The following is a 16,918-nucleotide window of genomic DNA, read 5'->3' on the forward strand; positions in this document are numbered from 1 at the left end:
GAAAATAATGTTGATTCAAAATTGATTGCTAAACACTGGTTGTATTCTGATGTGTTTAATAAACAATTTAATATTTCCTTTAAATTTCCTGCTACAGACACTTGTGACGTTTGTGATTCATTTAGTCCTAAGCTCACGAATGAACTAAATCTAGAGCAAAGAAATAATATAACAGTTATTAAAGAGGCGCATCTTGCAGAGTCAAAGAAGAGATATGATTTAAAAAATCGAGATATTAAACTTTGTATAGATAATCCAAGATATTAAGTTTTTACTTGTGATCTCCAGAAGTACACCTCTGATCACAAACAGCATCAGTTTTTATAAGAGAAAATTGTGAACATTTAATTTTACCATTTATGATTCCTTCGACTCTTCAGTACACTGCATGATGTGGGATGAAAGTAAAGCAGCTTATGGTGGAAAAGAAATGGCTTCATGTTTATTAAAATGGGCAAATAGGGTAATACCTGACTCTATTATTCAACAAATAACCATATGGACGGACAACTGTTATGGTCAAAATAAAAATACGTTTATTGTAATGGCATATTTCTGGATTTTGAAGACCTTCCCACAAATTCAGCAAATAGATCACAAGTTTTTGTTAAAGGGCCATACTCATATGGAATCAGACACTGTTCATGGTCACATTGAAAGGAAAAGGAAAAGAGTGCCAAACATCACAATACTGACTCCTTGGGATTGGCAACAACTTGTACGCCAAACATCTTTTAAATATACTGTACACAATATGGAATGTGAGGACTTCAAGCAATTCAACTCATTATCTGTCGGAAAAGAAGCTCCTTGTGTCTTAAGAAAACTTGACACTGAGAAACAACGTGTATTAATGTCTGCCTGTGTTCATCTTCAAGTTCGTCGAGTGGCTATAGGAAAGTTGTTTTTTAAAACTTCTTTTGATGGTAATAATTTCAAAGAACTTCGATATGATACGATTTCGAAGAAGTGAAAAAATTACATGTCCAGAAGTTCTACTGCCTATCAGTAATGACTTATTACCGATTTCTCGCCAAACGTTCGATGACTTGATGTCACTGCTACCATATTTACCATATGTATGTCATCAAATAAAAATTTACCTACATCTAACAACGCTAGTGATACCCAGAAGATAATGAAGAGGAAGTTTTTGATGCACGAGGGATATACATTATGTTTCTTTTAGTATTCTAACAGTATCCCGGTCGTTAAATGTAAACAAATATTAAGTTTTACACTTTAACCTGTAATGTTTGTCATGAAGGAGAAACAAATTAAAGTTTAACATTGTGTAATGCGTTTTTAGTATACATCTAGTACTATGACCCAAAAGATCTTGAAGAGGTAAACAGCACTATGTCCACTACATTGTGTTTTAATTTTTTTTATTAAAAATAAATCAAGTTTATTATCACAGTATGTGTTTTAAATAATACAATTTTGAAAATTAATAATCTGAAGAATAAATTAGACAAGGGTTTGTGACATAATGTGTATTAACTTACATCCTGTAAATAAACAAACACAAAAATAAACTTAAAACGCTTCTCCTGTAAAATTACAAATTTGTGACATAGTGCCCTTTACCTCCGGCATACAGATATATATACATATATATATATATATATATATATATATATACATATATATATATATATATATATATATATATATATATATATACATATATATGTATATATATATTGACAAGAGTTTGACTTCTTTCGTTTCTATCGCCATATTCGTGAGGTCAAAGTACAAACTCCGAATCATCCTGCTTGTGGCCTTTTGGCGTTTAGCTCTCCCATCAGTAGAGTATATTTGGTGTTCACCTCTTGTATCGCAGTGTTAACGTCACCGTAAAACCATTAAACTTCTTCGTCTAAATGGGCACTAGTAAGTGTGTATACCTGGATCAGTTTTAATTGAATTTTTTTATTTATTTTGTAGATGAGATATATAAAGCTATCACCTATGCTTTTAATTGTGAGTATATTCTTTGTGCCTTTTTCATTTAACAAAAATACGACGCTACCGCTAGAAGACTCTCCTCTATAATACAATAATAGGTTTCTTGACGAAAGTCAGGAAAGTATATCCCAGTTTATATGCTTCAGCTCGTTTTCAAGTTCCACGAGTTTTTTGTCCTCCATCAATGTTCAATTGTTATATGTTAGCATTAACCACATCCTTTACCGTTGTTGTTTGTAAAGGTAGCCTGGTTGACTTCAGGAATTCTCAGCATTTGCTGTCCCTTTACCTCCGAACTGCTACCATAGCCTGGTTTCATTAGACTGCTGGAGACTGAGGGCCTTGCATTTTGTTCGTTTATTATTTTGCGGGGATTTTTGGCCATTCCTCTCCTACGCTGGCCTGTGCGGGTTAATGAAAAGACGTTAGGATACATTAGGAAGTTTGATGTCATCGACAAGGATGATAGGTAAAGACGTGGTATCCTCTCGATTAAAGGAAGCGAGAGTAAACAACGACTCAGGTAGATAGGGTCGCGACGCTGAAGTAGACCTAACTTTACCGTGATCGAAAAGTGTATCTACCCGCCATCTGTGTATTAAAATTTAAAGTGTATTAAAATATATTTATGTTATGACTCTTTCCTTAAATGAAGTATGAGTTAGTTTATCTGATAATCTCCTTTTCTTGCTTTCCCATCCAGTCCAACTTAAAGAGCTACATACAAAACATTAAACTTTTCCTAATTTTTGTAGTTCAATTACCACCAACACACCCCAAATCATATCCGTCACTTAGTTCTTTTGCAGTTTGAGCTTTTTCCTTCTCCTAAATGCACGTAATTTCACTCTTCTTCTTTTTTTAAGCTCATCTTACAACTCCATACCAATTGGTTTAAAAGAAACCATTGTTTTGACGACTTTTCAATAAAGTTGAATTAGGTTGGACTTTAAATTTACCAGTGCCAAGTCAGATTAGTTATGCTTCTTTGAAGAAACTTGATGATCAGTTCTTTTTAAAGTTTATTGTTAAAAATTAAAACGATTTTGCTGCGTCTTATTCTAACAATTTCTACCAGTAGTAAAAATTTTTATTTTTTATTAAACCAGTATCTAATCTAAATATATTTTGTGTTATTAGATAAACAACTGGTTGAAAAAATTAGCGAAAGACCATCCAGGCAAAGTTACTTTAATTAAAGGAGGAATATCCTTCGAAAAAAGAGACATTTTGGGCGTAAAAGTAAGTTTTGGAAAACAAAAAGGACGACGAAGCGTTTGGCTTGATTCGCTAATACATGCAAGAGAATGGTAAGTTTAAAAACAAGATCTAAACTATACTTCACAAAATTTGCGACTGTTTTGGATTATGGCTAGATACTCGACAGCCAATGGTCCACTGAACAGCATAAGAAGTATGAAATAAAATTGCTCTAATAATGAAAATATGAAACAAGCAGTTTCTAAATTGAATTAAAAAAATCTTTTTATATATTTTTTTTAAGTATTAACAAAAAGTTATTTATGGTATATTCTTTTGATGTAATTCATGTGCACTATACATTTTAGAAGAAAATCTTTGTTTGCCTAGAAGTTTTATTTTTTTTGCTCAACAATAAAGACAGCTATAAACCAGGAATTGTCCGAAAAGCCATAGAAATTAAAGAAAGGCCAAATTGTCTCAATAAAAAAGATGACGGCATACGGTTACCTTCTACATGAAGACCTCTCATAAAGAAAATATCGGCCCCTCCATCCTCGAATCAAAATCCCACTGTCGGAAATTTTCGCACCAATCCCCGTGCCAATCCTAAAGCCCTTAGCCCCTACGATCCAAGCCACGTCTCCATCGACCGTATAAATGAACCGGTAGTAGTGAAGTGAATATTGATTATTGTAGGGAATAGTGTCGGGAGACTGAGACCTCGGAAGTCCTGAAGAAGACCTCAGAGAGGATGTCAAAATACTTTAAAATAACAATTATTCAACAAAAATGAAAAATACAAATAAAAAATGAAAGAAAAAATTTCAAGGATAAATTAAACATTTTAGTATCTGGTATTAGCACCTTTAGATCTAATGATGTCCTTCATCATCTGTGGAAGGCTTCTTATCGGAGACCGTATGTATTCTAAATCATAATTTTCCCATTCTTTTGATAAAGCATTTCCCAGTTCATTAAGGCTAACTGGAGCGACGATACGGGCTCTTACGCATCTTTTTAGGTAGTCCCAAACATGCTCAATTGGGTTTAGGTCTGAGCTGACTGCTGGCCAATCGAGAACTTAAATACCAACCTCTTGAAAATATTGCATTGTTATTCTAGCAACGTGCGGGCGAGAGTTGTCTTGTATAAGAACGAAATTATCTCCTATATTTGGAACGAAAGACATGACATTTTCTTTAAGAACCTGTGTTATATATCAATCAGATGTCGGGCCTATTACGAAACACTGATAATTCTGTGTGACCTGTAAAGTAGATGCCTCTTTATATTATAATCGATATTCCAATCGACATGTTCTCGTGTGAACCTTAAACGTGTCAAACGGTGTGCCCTCGTTACCAGCAGAGCAATAGCAGGCATTCTGGCTCTAATTCTAAATTCTCTTAATTTGTTTCTAACCGAATTGACACTGATTGGAAGATTACAGACTGTAAAAATATCATTTTGCAGTTGGCTAGCTGTAACATAACGTGTACGCAAAGTTTACAGACGTAAATAACAGACATTTGTGGGGTTTGTGCATTTGGGACGTCCTGGAACTGCTGTTCTTGTGTAACCTCCAGTGTCCCTATACTTTCTCATAGGTCTTGAAACGCTGAATTGGTAGATTCCCATAATATAAGAAACATATTGCTGAGATGGTCTATCTCCAACTAAAGCTACGATTTGGGCTGCTTGTTTTGACGGTAAATTACTAATTTTTTTTTGTAAGAAGCACTTCCTTATTAAAAAGCAGACATAGTACACAGAGAAAATTCTCGAACACGAATGTCCAAAATAAATATTCTCTGTTATCAACGCTTTGTTTACTTTTGTTTTCGGCAAAAACACGTTTCAACCTTGGAAAAATATCATGGGTTTGTAGACGCTTACCAGAAGACCATAGACGCGTTGCAACTTCCCTTACATAGTAGTTCTTCATGTTGTACCGGCTTCTTTCCTTATGTCACAGTCCCATGTCACACAATGAAATGAGATATATACACACACATATATATATATATATATATATATATATATATATATATATATATATATATATATATATATATATATATATATAATATCAGCCATTGATAGGTTTTGAGGTTATACTCGTCTTTTGTAAGTAAAATATATAAAAATTAACAAGAATTGTGTAATTAATAAACTTGATGTGGAACTCTACAATTATATATAAAGCATTGTTGATACATTCAAATTACTAAATATATTATTATTCTTAGATGTATTATTTATTTTAAGGATTTCTGGTTCCACTACAACATTCATTCTAAATGAAATATTGCACAGCAAAGAACCTGCCATTACAGCTATGGCCGAGAGTTACGATTGGTACATCTTTCCCGCTATAAACCCAGACGGATTTGTGTATTCACACACTGAGGTATTTAATAAACAAAACTAATGTACTTATAAACATTTTGAATAACAAATAATGAAAGTTTTGTTAAATTTAAGTCGCTACTATGTAACCGAAATCTTTCTTTAAATCTCCGCTACAGAATGATTAAATGCTATGACGTTTAAAATATCCTTCAATAATAAGTTTAAAGACTGCTTTTTATATTTGTACAAATGTACAGATATATATTCTTTTAATACCTAACTCCTTTTATTTATAGGATCGTTTGTGGAGAAAAACGCGTAGTGATTATGGTACAGGCTGTAAAGGTACCGATGCCAACCGTAACTGGGGATACAAATGGAATGAGTTGGGAGCAAGTAACAATCCGTGTGACCGTTTATATGCTGGACCTTATGCTTTCTCTGAGATTGAAACTAAAAGTTTATCTGAATATATGAGCAAAGTGGCAAATAAAATACTACTTTATATATCATTTCATTCATATGGACAATATATTCTATTACCTTACGGTCATACTAGGGATCATTTGGATAACTACGATGGAGCTGTAAGTATATTTCATAAATATTTTACTATTTAATTTTATGGTAAATATAAAATTTTAAAAATTACATAGTTTTTTAAATATGTAGCGTCATATCTTATCTATCTGGTACAATTTGTATTTTAAATTTCATTCATTCCAGTTGTGGCCTTTGTACGAGGAAGTTGTTTTGTCGTTCGAAGCTCATTAACGTTATCTCTATATAAAGTGAAAAGTTTTTTGTAAAACAATTTGTGACTAAGAAAAATATAAAAGTTCAGTGTATTTGAATTTATTTTACCCCCGTTGGGGGTTACTGTTTGGATACGATAAGTGTTAATAAGTGTAAGATAGATTCAAAGTGTTAAAGTGTTAAGTTATTAAAACGTTGATATGGATTATGCGGGGAGACCACCAGACAAACCTCCAGATATTAGCCGGATGGAGGAAGATGTTAATATAGAAAAAATAAAATCCAATATAAACAACACCTGGGACGGTAACTCAAAAAACAACGGAGAAACTGTAAGTAGTAAAACTTCTAATAATTCTACAGAAAACGTAAGAGAACAATTTCTATATCAGAGCAGTGATACAGGTCCTTTTCATGTATATATAGAAAATAATACTCCTGATTTTAAAGGTAAGATAAATGCCATCAAAATCGGTGATATTATACTATCAAATTTTCCAAATTTAGATAACAAAATTACTAGTATTGATTCAATCGGCAAGAATAGAATTAGAATTAAATTTAAAGACTATCAATCGTCCAATTTTTTAATCAATCAAAAAACTTGCTCATTATTTACAAACAACAATTTTGATGTTTACGTTCCGAAGTTTATACTACATAGACAGGGTATAATTAGAGATATAGATACTGAATTTTCTGAGGAATACATCAAAAATAAAATTAAACAATACGATATGTACTGTAAGTTTGAAGTAGCTTCAGTTAGAAGAATAAATAAAAAGGTAGAAAAACATATCGAAGATAAAACAGTAATAGACAAGGTTCCAACCAAATCATGTATTGTAAATTTTAAAGCACAAACTCTTCCAAAATATATCATAATTAATAAAGTAATTAAAGAAGTCGAACCATATGTTCAAAAAGTTTTATTATGTTTCTCTTGCCTTCGTTTTGGACATCTTGGATCTCAATGCAAAGCACGTCCCAGGTGCAATAAATGTCATGATTTTCATAACACAAAAGATTGTACAGTAAATATATATACTCCTACCTGTTTCAGTTGTCAAGGTAATCATTTTACGACACACCTAAGTGCATGCACTGAGTTCTCTAGGCAAAAACAAATCAAGAATACAATGTCATCATTAAATTTAAACTTCTTTGATGCCTGTAAACAAATACCGAAAAAATCATATGCCAATATCGCCGCCAAACATAATAGTTCTTCTTTGACAACCAACTCTAATACCAATGATCAGTCTTATCAAGTAACTCCAAATCAAACTGGTTCGTTCGCAAAAAAGTTCTCTTCACAAATGTTTTATACCAGCAGTAGTCCAGAAAAATCAAATTTAAAACGACAACGTCCAAGTACTCCCGATCCTTTGCAATCAGCTAGAAAAGAAATAATTTCCCCAATAAATATCCCTAGACAAAAAGGTGGTATTTATAATACCTCTAAATATACAGAGAATAGAAATACAACAAATTTGCAGACACAGGGAGTATCATTAGATTTAAATAATGTAATTTTAGAATTGGTTCTTAATATAATTAGTTCATTAAAACTCACTGAAAATTTAGACGCATCAAAAACAGAGATTATACAACAAATTAATAAATACTTAAGTACGGCATCGATCTTGCAAGAAGACTTACATGGACAAACGTCATCTTCTCAGACATAACTAGTCCTATAAATTTTTTACAATGGAACTGCCGCTCAGCAGTTTCTAATAAACCAAATTTAGAAGCCTTACTTATTCAAAAAAATGTGTATGTGGCCATGTTATCAGAAACATGGTTTAAACCAGGAAAATTCTATAACTTCGCTGGTTATAATTGCTTTAGATCTGATCGCCCAGATGGCTATGGAGGTACAGCAATTTTAATAAAAGATAAAATAATTGCAGAAGAAATAAATTTATTAGATAACTATAATTTTACTTACACATGCATGGCTGTTAGACTTTCTTGTATCAATAAACCTATACATATAATATCCATATACAAAGAACCAAGTATTAGAGTAACAGTTGAAGAATGGATCCATTTTTTTCAACACATTCCTCCGCCATTCATCATTGGAGGGGACTTCAACGCTCACAATATGGCATGGGGATGCGAAACTAATGATACTCACTGTAAAGTTTTATTAGAGGCGATAGAACAATGTAATCTATTATACTTAAATGATGGTTCTCCAACTCTTGCACTGAGTTCCAGTCCATCAGCAATCGACATAATAATCTGCACCCAGGACATTATATCTAAATTAACTTGGTCTGTTATTCAAGATCCACATGGTTCTGACCATCTACCCTTGACCATCTCTTTAGAAAATTCCAAACAAGCAACACCACCTGGTAACAATACACAAAAAAGATGGAATCTAAATAAAGCAAATTGGAATCTGTATTCATCCAACTTTTCTTCAGAAATACTTCCTCAAACTTATGAAGAATTAGTCAATGAAATAAATAGATGCGCATCCATTGCTATTCCAAAAGTATCAAAAAATAAAATATATCCTACAAAAAAGATTCCAAAACCATGGTGGGATAATAACTGCGAAACAGCTGCAAATAACCGTAAAACAGCCTATAGACGTTATAAAACAAATCCCAATATTCATAATTTAATTGAATACAAAAAATTGGATGCATTAGCAAAGAAAATTTTTAAAAATAGAAAAAAACAAAGTTGGATAAACTACTGCGAAAGCCTTAACTCCCACAGTCCAATCAGCGACGTCTGGAAGAAAGTACATCGCTACAAAAACCGAAAACAGTCCAATAAACTCCCGATAAACTGCGAAGCTACACGGATAGAAGATTTCCACTTGAAAATTTCACCTCCTTGGGTACCCAATCAAATAAACGAAGTTACAGTCACCGTTTCCAGAGAATATTCCAATCTAGAAAAACCATTTGAATTGTGGGAATTAAATTATGGACTCAAACAAAATAATAGTTCGTCTCCAGGGATGGACTGTATATCATACTCTATGTTATATTTTTTACCCACAGAATACAAATCATTATTATTACAAATTTTTAACAATATATGGCAAAATGAGAATTTAATTCCCAAAACATGGAAGGACTATATTGTATTGCCTATAAAGAAGCCAGGAAAGCCAGATAACAACGTTGAGTCTTACAGACCTATATCTTTAAGTTCTTGTATACTAAAAACACTAGAGAGATTAATCAAAAATCAAAAAAAGGTCTACACAGGATGCTCTCACTTCACTAGTTTCCTCTGTTCAGGTAAATTTCACAAATCAAGAATCAACAGCTGCAACATTTATAGATGTAACCTCTGCATTTGATAACATAAATTTATATATTCTACATAAGAAATTGTTATATCTCGGAATGTCAGTTAAAATTTCAGATTTCATTATATCCTTGTACAAGAATAGATGGACTTACTTAAAAATAAATGAGACACTTTTAGCGCCAAGGCTAACGAATATAGGTATACCACAGGGTAGTATTTTAAGTCCACTTCTTTTTTCATTGTATAATATAGATCTAGAACAGATAGTACCTCCACACTCTAATATATTGCAGTTTGCAGATGATGTTGTGTTGTATACCTCCCATACTACCCTTGACATTTGTAGGCGTCAACTCGAATCTACACTAGATTGTGTAAAAAGTTATTACCATTCTCTAGGCTTATCAATATCAACTACAAAGACTGAAATTTGTTTTTTTTTCCAAAAAACGCCAAACTCCCCAAGGTAACTTCAAATTAGGAAAAATAGAATTTCCAATCAAAAATTGTGTAAAATATCTAGGCACATATTTGGATCGTAAACTGTTATGGAAGAATCAAATTCATTCTATTATAAAAAAATCGGAAAACTCCATGAATATCCTTAGAGCATTTTGTAGAACCAATTGGGGAGCTGACCCGAATATTGCATTGCTATTTTATCGCTCAATGATTCGACCAATTTTCGATTATAGTTGTCATTTATATGGGTCTGCGTCAACAGGACATCTTCATAAAATTGAAACCCAAAAAAATAAATGTTTGAGGCTATGTCTTGGTTACTTAAAATCTACTCCTATTAGTATTATTGAAATTGAAGCTAAAGAGCCACCCCTTACACTACGTAGACAGTTTTGTACAGATAAGTTTGTAGCTAGAGCTATATCAAAAAACTCCAGCTATTTAAAAAATATTCGTAACTTGAATATATTAGACTTAAGCCATAAATATTCGCGTAACAAAAAAACTCCCATATACGTTGAAAGTTATAGGAAACTAACAATATTTGAAGAACAATTGTATCAAAATAAAATACCACCAAATTATACACAACCTCCTAAGACTCTCTTCTCTAAGGTAATAGAAACATATTATATGGATTCAAATCTTCCAGGAAGTATGATCAATAAAATAATTAAAGATAAGTGGCCTGCATTTCAATATATTTTTACTGACGGCTCCAAAATTCAAAATAAAACGGGTTGTGCAATATATCACTGGAATTCTGATTACAAAGAATCATGTCGATTGACCAATGAAGCTTCAATATATACTGCCGAACTATCAGCTTTATTTCTTGCGTTAAAATATATAGTCTCTATTGGTATGAATAATTATATCATTCTGACTGATTGTAGAAGCGTTATGGACAAACTCACTTCTATCAAAACCACAAAAAACCTAAACCATATTGAGATAGAAATAAAGAAGTTACATTATGATATTATTTCCGCAGGTAGCTCGATTATTATTTGTTGGGTAAAAGGACACTCTGGAATATTAGGAAATGAAGAAGTGGACAAATTAGCTAAATCTGCAGCTTTAACCAAACATAATATAAACAACATACTTCTTCCAGTAGCAGACATAGATAATATCAGTAGAAACAACTGCAAACAAAGATGGCAACGTTTATACAACCAAAGTACAACTGGAATAAACTTTAGAGCTTGCCAACCACTAATACCCAATGAGAGATGGTTCAAATATGAGACAAATAGGTTATTTATAAAAACAATAAACAGAATAAGATCAAACCACGCACTCACTCCTGCATACAAACACAGCATAGGTATTACTGATAACCCATATTGCTCCTGTGGTAAAGTGGGAGATCTGCAGCACTTTATATTGGAGTGTGGACAGTACAAACAAAGTATCAACATGATGTATGAAAAACTAATTGGGCTAAATTGTTCATTGCCTGTCAATTTAAATACAATTATTTTTTCAAATAATAAGCAGATATTAAAATGTATCTACGAATACATAACATCCTGTAAATTTAAATTATAAATAGTTTTAGGTATTCAAATTAAAAATTGTAAATATGTCAAAAATTGAATGTGTATACGAACATATTACTTTCTGTAAATTTATATTATAAATAGGCTTAGATAATAAAATCAAAAATTGTAACTACCACAAATAGTCTGGCTAATTGGCTATGCCAAAGCCATTATACAATAAAAAAAAAAAAAAAAATTCATTGATTTCATGGATGTGCAATTAAAAAATATTGTAAATATTAATATCTTCTTTTTACTGTTTTGATCTGTTATTTATCATTTATCTATCAATATTAAAAATAAATGTGTTATTTAGGTTTTCTATTTGTACTATCTTAGGAGTATCTACACTGGGTAGTTTACTGATACCTTATACAGGTATCCTGTCTTAGTGAGGCTTTATAAGTTGATTTTTTCGATATTTCTCCATTTTTCTTATTCTTTATATCAAAAGTCAATCTTGAGATTTAGAAGAACGTCAACGATTAAGACTATGTGGTGGGTGTAACTTGTGTAGGAAATCTGCCTCTGGTTTTCACACCACTCTATTATGTATTGTGAGCTGTAGACCTATCCAAAATATCCTTTTAGTTGCTTTGTTACATATATTCGTAATCTTGTCTTAACCTTCCACTACAAGCACGCGGACTGACAGTCCTTGTTTGATTAAAATACAAAATTTCTGGCATACCTCCCTCTATTTTCTGTAGCCGCTTGGTAAGTCTTTATCCACTCGGCTGTTTTATGTTAGTCTAGAGTTATCCACTCTAGACTGAGAAGTTAGTACGTTTATTTGTTTCCAAATTATAAGCAAATGCGAATTGAGAGTCCGCGCGCATATACTGGTGTAACTGACATACGTTTTATATTTATTGGAGTATTTTATTAACAAAAGGTAAGATCATATTTTTTTCAACTTATATTAGTTGGTTAACTTAGTTGGTATGTGAACATATATTCCCATAATATTACCATATTACATTAGTGAGACCAGGATTTCCAACACATTATTTGGGCAATTTAACAGATAGTCCATCAGTACTACAGAAAGATTTGCTTTTGATACTTCTTATTGCTCAGTTCAGATTTATCAACTGTTCCTATAAAGAATTAATTCAAGACCTTTTTTGAATTAAGGAGATGAAAAATATGATCTTGTGGCAAAATAGCTGATGTTATATTTTTACTCACATTAACGAAGTATTGATTTGGATTTTCAAGGTTTGGAAGAGAAAATGTTTGAGCTGTGTTAGTTTTATTTCAGAGATCGTTTATTATGGACCAAACTTTCCCTTGCAACATTTTTAGAGCTTCCCAGACGATTCTCATAGTTCATTTTTTAGCTGGTTTGATAAGTTTTAGATAGGTTCTTCTACATTAGTAGTAAACTTCTTGATATGCGTGATATGCGGATACCTTTGGTAATCCAGGGTCTGTGATGTTTTGACTTAATTGTAATTAAAGAAAATGCTTTATTGAAAATACAGACAAGCTTATCTATGAAATCACTGAAATTATAGTCTAAGTCAACAGAGGGAAAGTACCACCCAGAAGTCAAGCACAAATTTTGGAATTTACGAAAGATCTGAGCGAAAAAAAAACCTACCTAAACGTGGTTTTCGAGAATTGTTTGTTAAGAGTGATAAACTTGGTATATACTGCTTCATGGCCAGAGAGTCCTGCATTAATAATTGTAGAACATACATCAAGGGCTGAAAAATCTGAGACAATATAATCAATTATGGTAGACGTTGTTTTAGTAATTCTTGTAGGAGAATTAACGTGCATTGTGAAACCATACGATTCGAATATATTGACCAAGAATAATTGGGCAGCACAAGCAACAGCGTAATTAATATTCAAGTCACCGCATAGAATCTTTCTGCTTTTATTAGGTAGGTCGTCTAACAAATTTAACATGTTCTCAAAAAATAGTTCCGTAGAAGCATCAGGTAATCTACAAATGCAATGAATGTATAGATTAAGATTCTTGTTATAAACTAATGAAAAAGGCAAAAAGAGAAATCAAACGATTTCTACCTAGCGAAACCGAATTCATATTTTTACCACTGTGTTTCCTAAAATTTGCGAAACAAACAGCTGGATAAATTATTCGGCAAGGGAATCTAAAATTGCATTCCACGTGCCATTCATCCTGGTCAAAATATGTAGTGAATTCAGTTTCTGGTACTCCAAACGAAGTAAGTAATAAAACATAATGACGGTATTAGATTTTTGTTTTGATACAGGGCAGCGACAACCGCTTATACGTATTTCGACCTCTTTAGGTCTCGTCAGAACGGTATAGCCACTGCTCTGAACCAAAACAAAAATCTCTCCCGTCCTAGACAATAGTTATCAAAATAACTATATACGGACGTAACTACGCCATCTTTAAACAAAAAGAGAAATCAAACGATTTCTACCTAGCGAAACCGAATTCAAATTTTTACCACTGTGTTTCCTAAAATTTGCGAAACAAACAGCTGGATAAATTACTCAGCAAGGGAATCTAAAATTGCATTCCACATGCCGTTCATCCTGGTCAAAATTCGTAGTGAATTCAGTTTCTGGTACTCCAAACGAAGTAAGTAATAAAACATAATGACGGTATTAGATTTATGTTTTGATACAGGGCAGCGACAACCGCTTATACGTATTTCGACCTCTTTAGGTCTCGTCAGAACGGTATAGCCACTGCTCTGAACCAAAACAAAAATCTCTCCCGTCCTAGACAATAGTTATCAAAATAACTATATACGGACGTAACTATGCCATCTATAAACAAAAAGAGAAATCAAACGATTTCTACCTAGCGAAACCGAATTCAAATTTTTACCACTGTGTTTCCTAAAATTTGCGAAACAAACAGCTGGATAAATTACTCAGCAAGGGAATCTAAAATTGCATTCCACATGCCGTTCATCCTGGTCAAAATTCGTAGTGAATTCAGTTTCTGGTACTCCAAACGAAGTAAGTAATAAAACATAATGACGGTATTAGATTTTTGTTTTGATATAGGGCAGCGACAACCGCTTATACGTATTTCGACCTCTTTAGGTCTCGTCAGAACGGTATAGCCACTGCTCTGAACCAAAACAAAAATCTCTCCCGTCCTAGACAATAGTTATCAAAATAACTATATACGGACGTAACTACGCCATCTATAAACAAAAAGAGAAATCAAACGATTTCTACCTAGCGAAACCGAATTCAAATTTTTACCACTGTGTTTCCTAAAATTTGCGAAACAAACAGCTGGATAAATTACTCAGCAAGGGAATCTAAAATTGCATTCCACATGCCGTTCATCCTGGTCAAAATTCGTAGTAAATTCAGTTTCTGGTACTCCAAACGAAGTAAGTAATAAAACATAATGACGGTATTAGATTTTTGTTTTGATACAGGGCAGCGACAACCGCTTATACGTATTTCGACCTCTTTAGGTCTCGTCAGAACGGTATAGCCACTGCTCTGAACCAAAACAAAAATCTCTTTCGTCCTAGACAATAGTTATTAAAATAACTATATACGGACGTAACTACGCCATCTAAAAACAAAAAGAGAAATCAAACGATTTCTACCTAGCGAAACCGAAACACAGTGGTAAAAATTTGAATTCGGTTTCGCTAGGTAGAAATCGTTCGATTTCTCTTTTTGTTTTTAGATGGCGTAGTTACGTCCGTATATAGTTATTTTGATAACTATTGTCTAGGACGGGAGAGATTTTTGTTTTGGTTCAGAGCAGTGGCTATAGCGTTCTGACGAGACCTAAAGAGGTCGAAATACGTATAAGCGGTTGTCGCAAAGGTTTTTTGTTTTGATACCCTGTATCAAAACAAAAATCTAATACCGTCATTATGTAATGAAAAAGGATTCTTTCAACAGAATGTCATATTTTGCTATAGGACAAAAATCGAAATACGTATAAGCGGTTGTCGCTGCCCAGTATCAAAACAAAAATCTAATACCGTCATTATGTAATGAAAAAGGATTCTTTCAACAGAATGTCATATTTTGTTATAGGACAAAAATCGTGATTTAAATCGTGATTTATAGAAAGAATTAGGGTGCCACCATAAGCTGAACTTGGATGAACATACCTAGCAATTGTGATATATTTTTCTATAGAAAAAGGCTCGTTAACTAAGCCAGTGCTCGGTAACCGCAACTATCGTTCTAAGCCTTTTATTAATCTACCATCCTTCGAGAATTAATGAGTACTGTATCTTCTGAGAAACAATGAGTGTTGTAGTTTAAGTATGAAGCTACATTAATTTTTGTGTTTTTGAAAAGGGTGAAGCAATAAAAAGCGTTGTTGGCGTTGAACTACATCAATATATTAAATAACAACTATATATGAACCGGTCTTAATTACTAAATATATCATTTTACATAAAAAGCATAAAATTGATAAGTATCTAATAGCCAGTAGCGTCCTTAAAATTGGCAAAAACGTATTTACAGCGATTGAGTTTATATACACGTGTATCTAGCATTCCCTATAGTATGTGTGGAGAAATATATGTAACCACTTAGATAATAACTAACATAGATTAAAGCATATTTTACGCTTTTTCAAAAACCTGTAACCCTTTTGACCCGATATTACCGAAGTATTGGACCTTTCTTATTTTGATGATGTTGATCAATAATTCTTACTCTTGTTGAGATATAGATATGACTATGTTAGCTTTACCGTGAACTTTAGCCATTATTTTTGAAAACAGTTACAGCTATATAATGTCTCTTCAGCGTTCTTCTTCTTTAGGTACCGTCTCCTCTAAGGAGGTTGGTAATCATCACAGCTATTTTCACTTTTGAGATTGCAGCTCTGAACAAGTCGACGGAACTGCAATTATACCACTTTCTCAGATTGTTGAGCCAGGAGATGCGTCTTCTTCCAATACTTCGTTTTTCCTGCATTATGGTTTGTAGTAACACATATTTATACCCTCTGATAACATAGCCGAGATATTGTATATTTCTTATCTTAATCGTATTCATGATTTCCATTTCCTTTGTCATCTTTCTGAGGACCTCAACATTTGTTATTCGGTCTACCCAACTTATTTTTAATATTCTTCGGTAGGTCCACATCTTGAATGCTTCAAGTCGATCGCTCACCTCTTTCGTTAAGGTCCAGGCCTCCACCCCATACAGCAGCACCGAAAACACATAGGAACGTAATATTCTTATTTTGAGTTGCAAACTAAGGTCTCTACTGCATAATACTTTTCTCATCTTATTAAATGTTGCTCTAGCTTGTCCAATTCTTATTTTTGTTTCTTCTGTATACTCGTTATTTTCATTAATAATTGTACCAAGATATCTGT

The 16,918-nt window shown here is 32.8% G+C and overlaps 1 protein-coding gene across 1 annotated transcript in view; it reads left to right on the top strand.

The window, feature by feature from the left end:
- LOC140445763 (zinc carboxypeptidase-like) overlaps window positions 1-16,918 on the top strand; it is a 40,871-nt gene that overhangs the window by 17,650 nt on the left and 6,303 nt on the right. The window contains exons 3-5 of the mRNA XM_072538088.1: window positions 3,115-3,284; window positions 5,446-5,587; window positions 5,826-6,116. Of these exons, the coding sequence (XP_072394189.1) occupies window positions 3,115-3,284; window positions 5,446-5,587; window positions 5,826-6,116 (603 nt within the window). The remainder of the gene's footprint in view (window positions 1-3,114; window positions 3,285-5,445; window positions 5,588-5,825; window positions 6,117-16,918) is intronic.

This window comes from Diabrotica undecimpunctata, chromosome 7, assembly GCF_040954645.1.
Source record: "Diabrotica undecimpunctata isolate CICGRU chromosome 7, icDiaUnde3, whole genome shotgun sequence".
Classification (NCBI taxonomy): domain Eukaryota; kingdom Metazoa; phylum Arthropoda; class Insecta; order Coleoptera; family Chrysomelidae; genus Diabrotica; species Diabrotica undecimpunctata.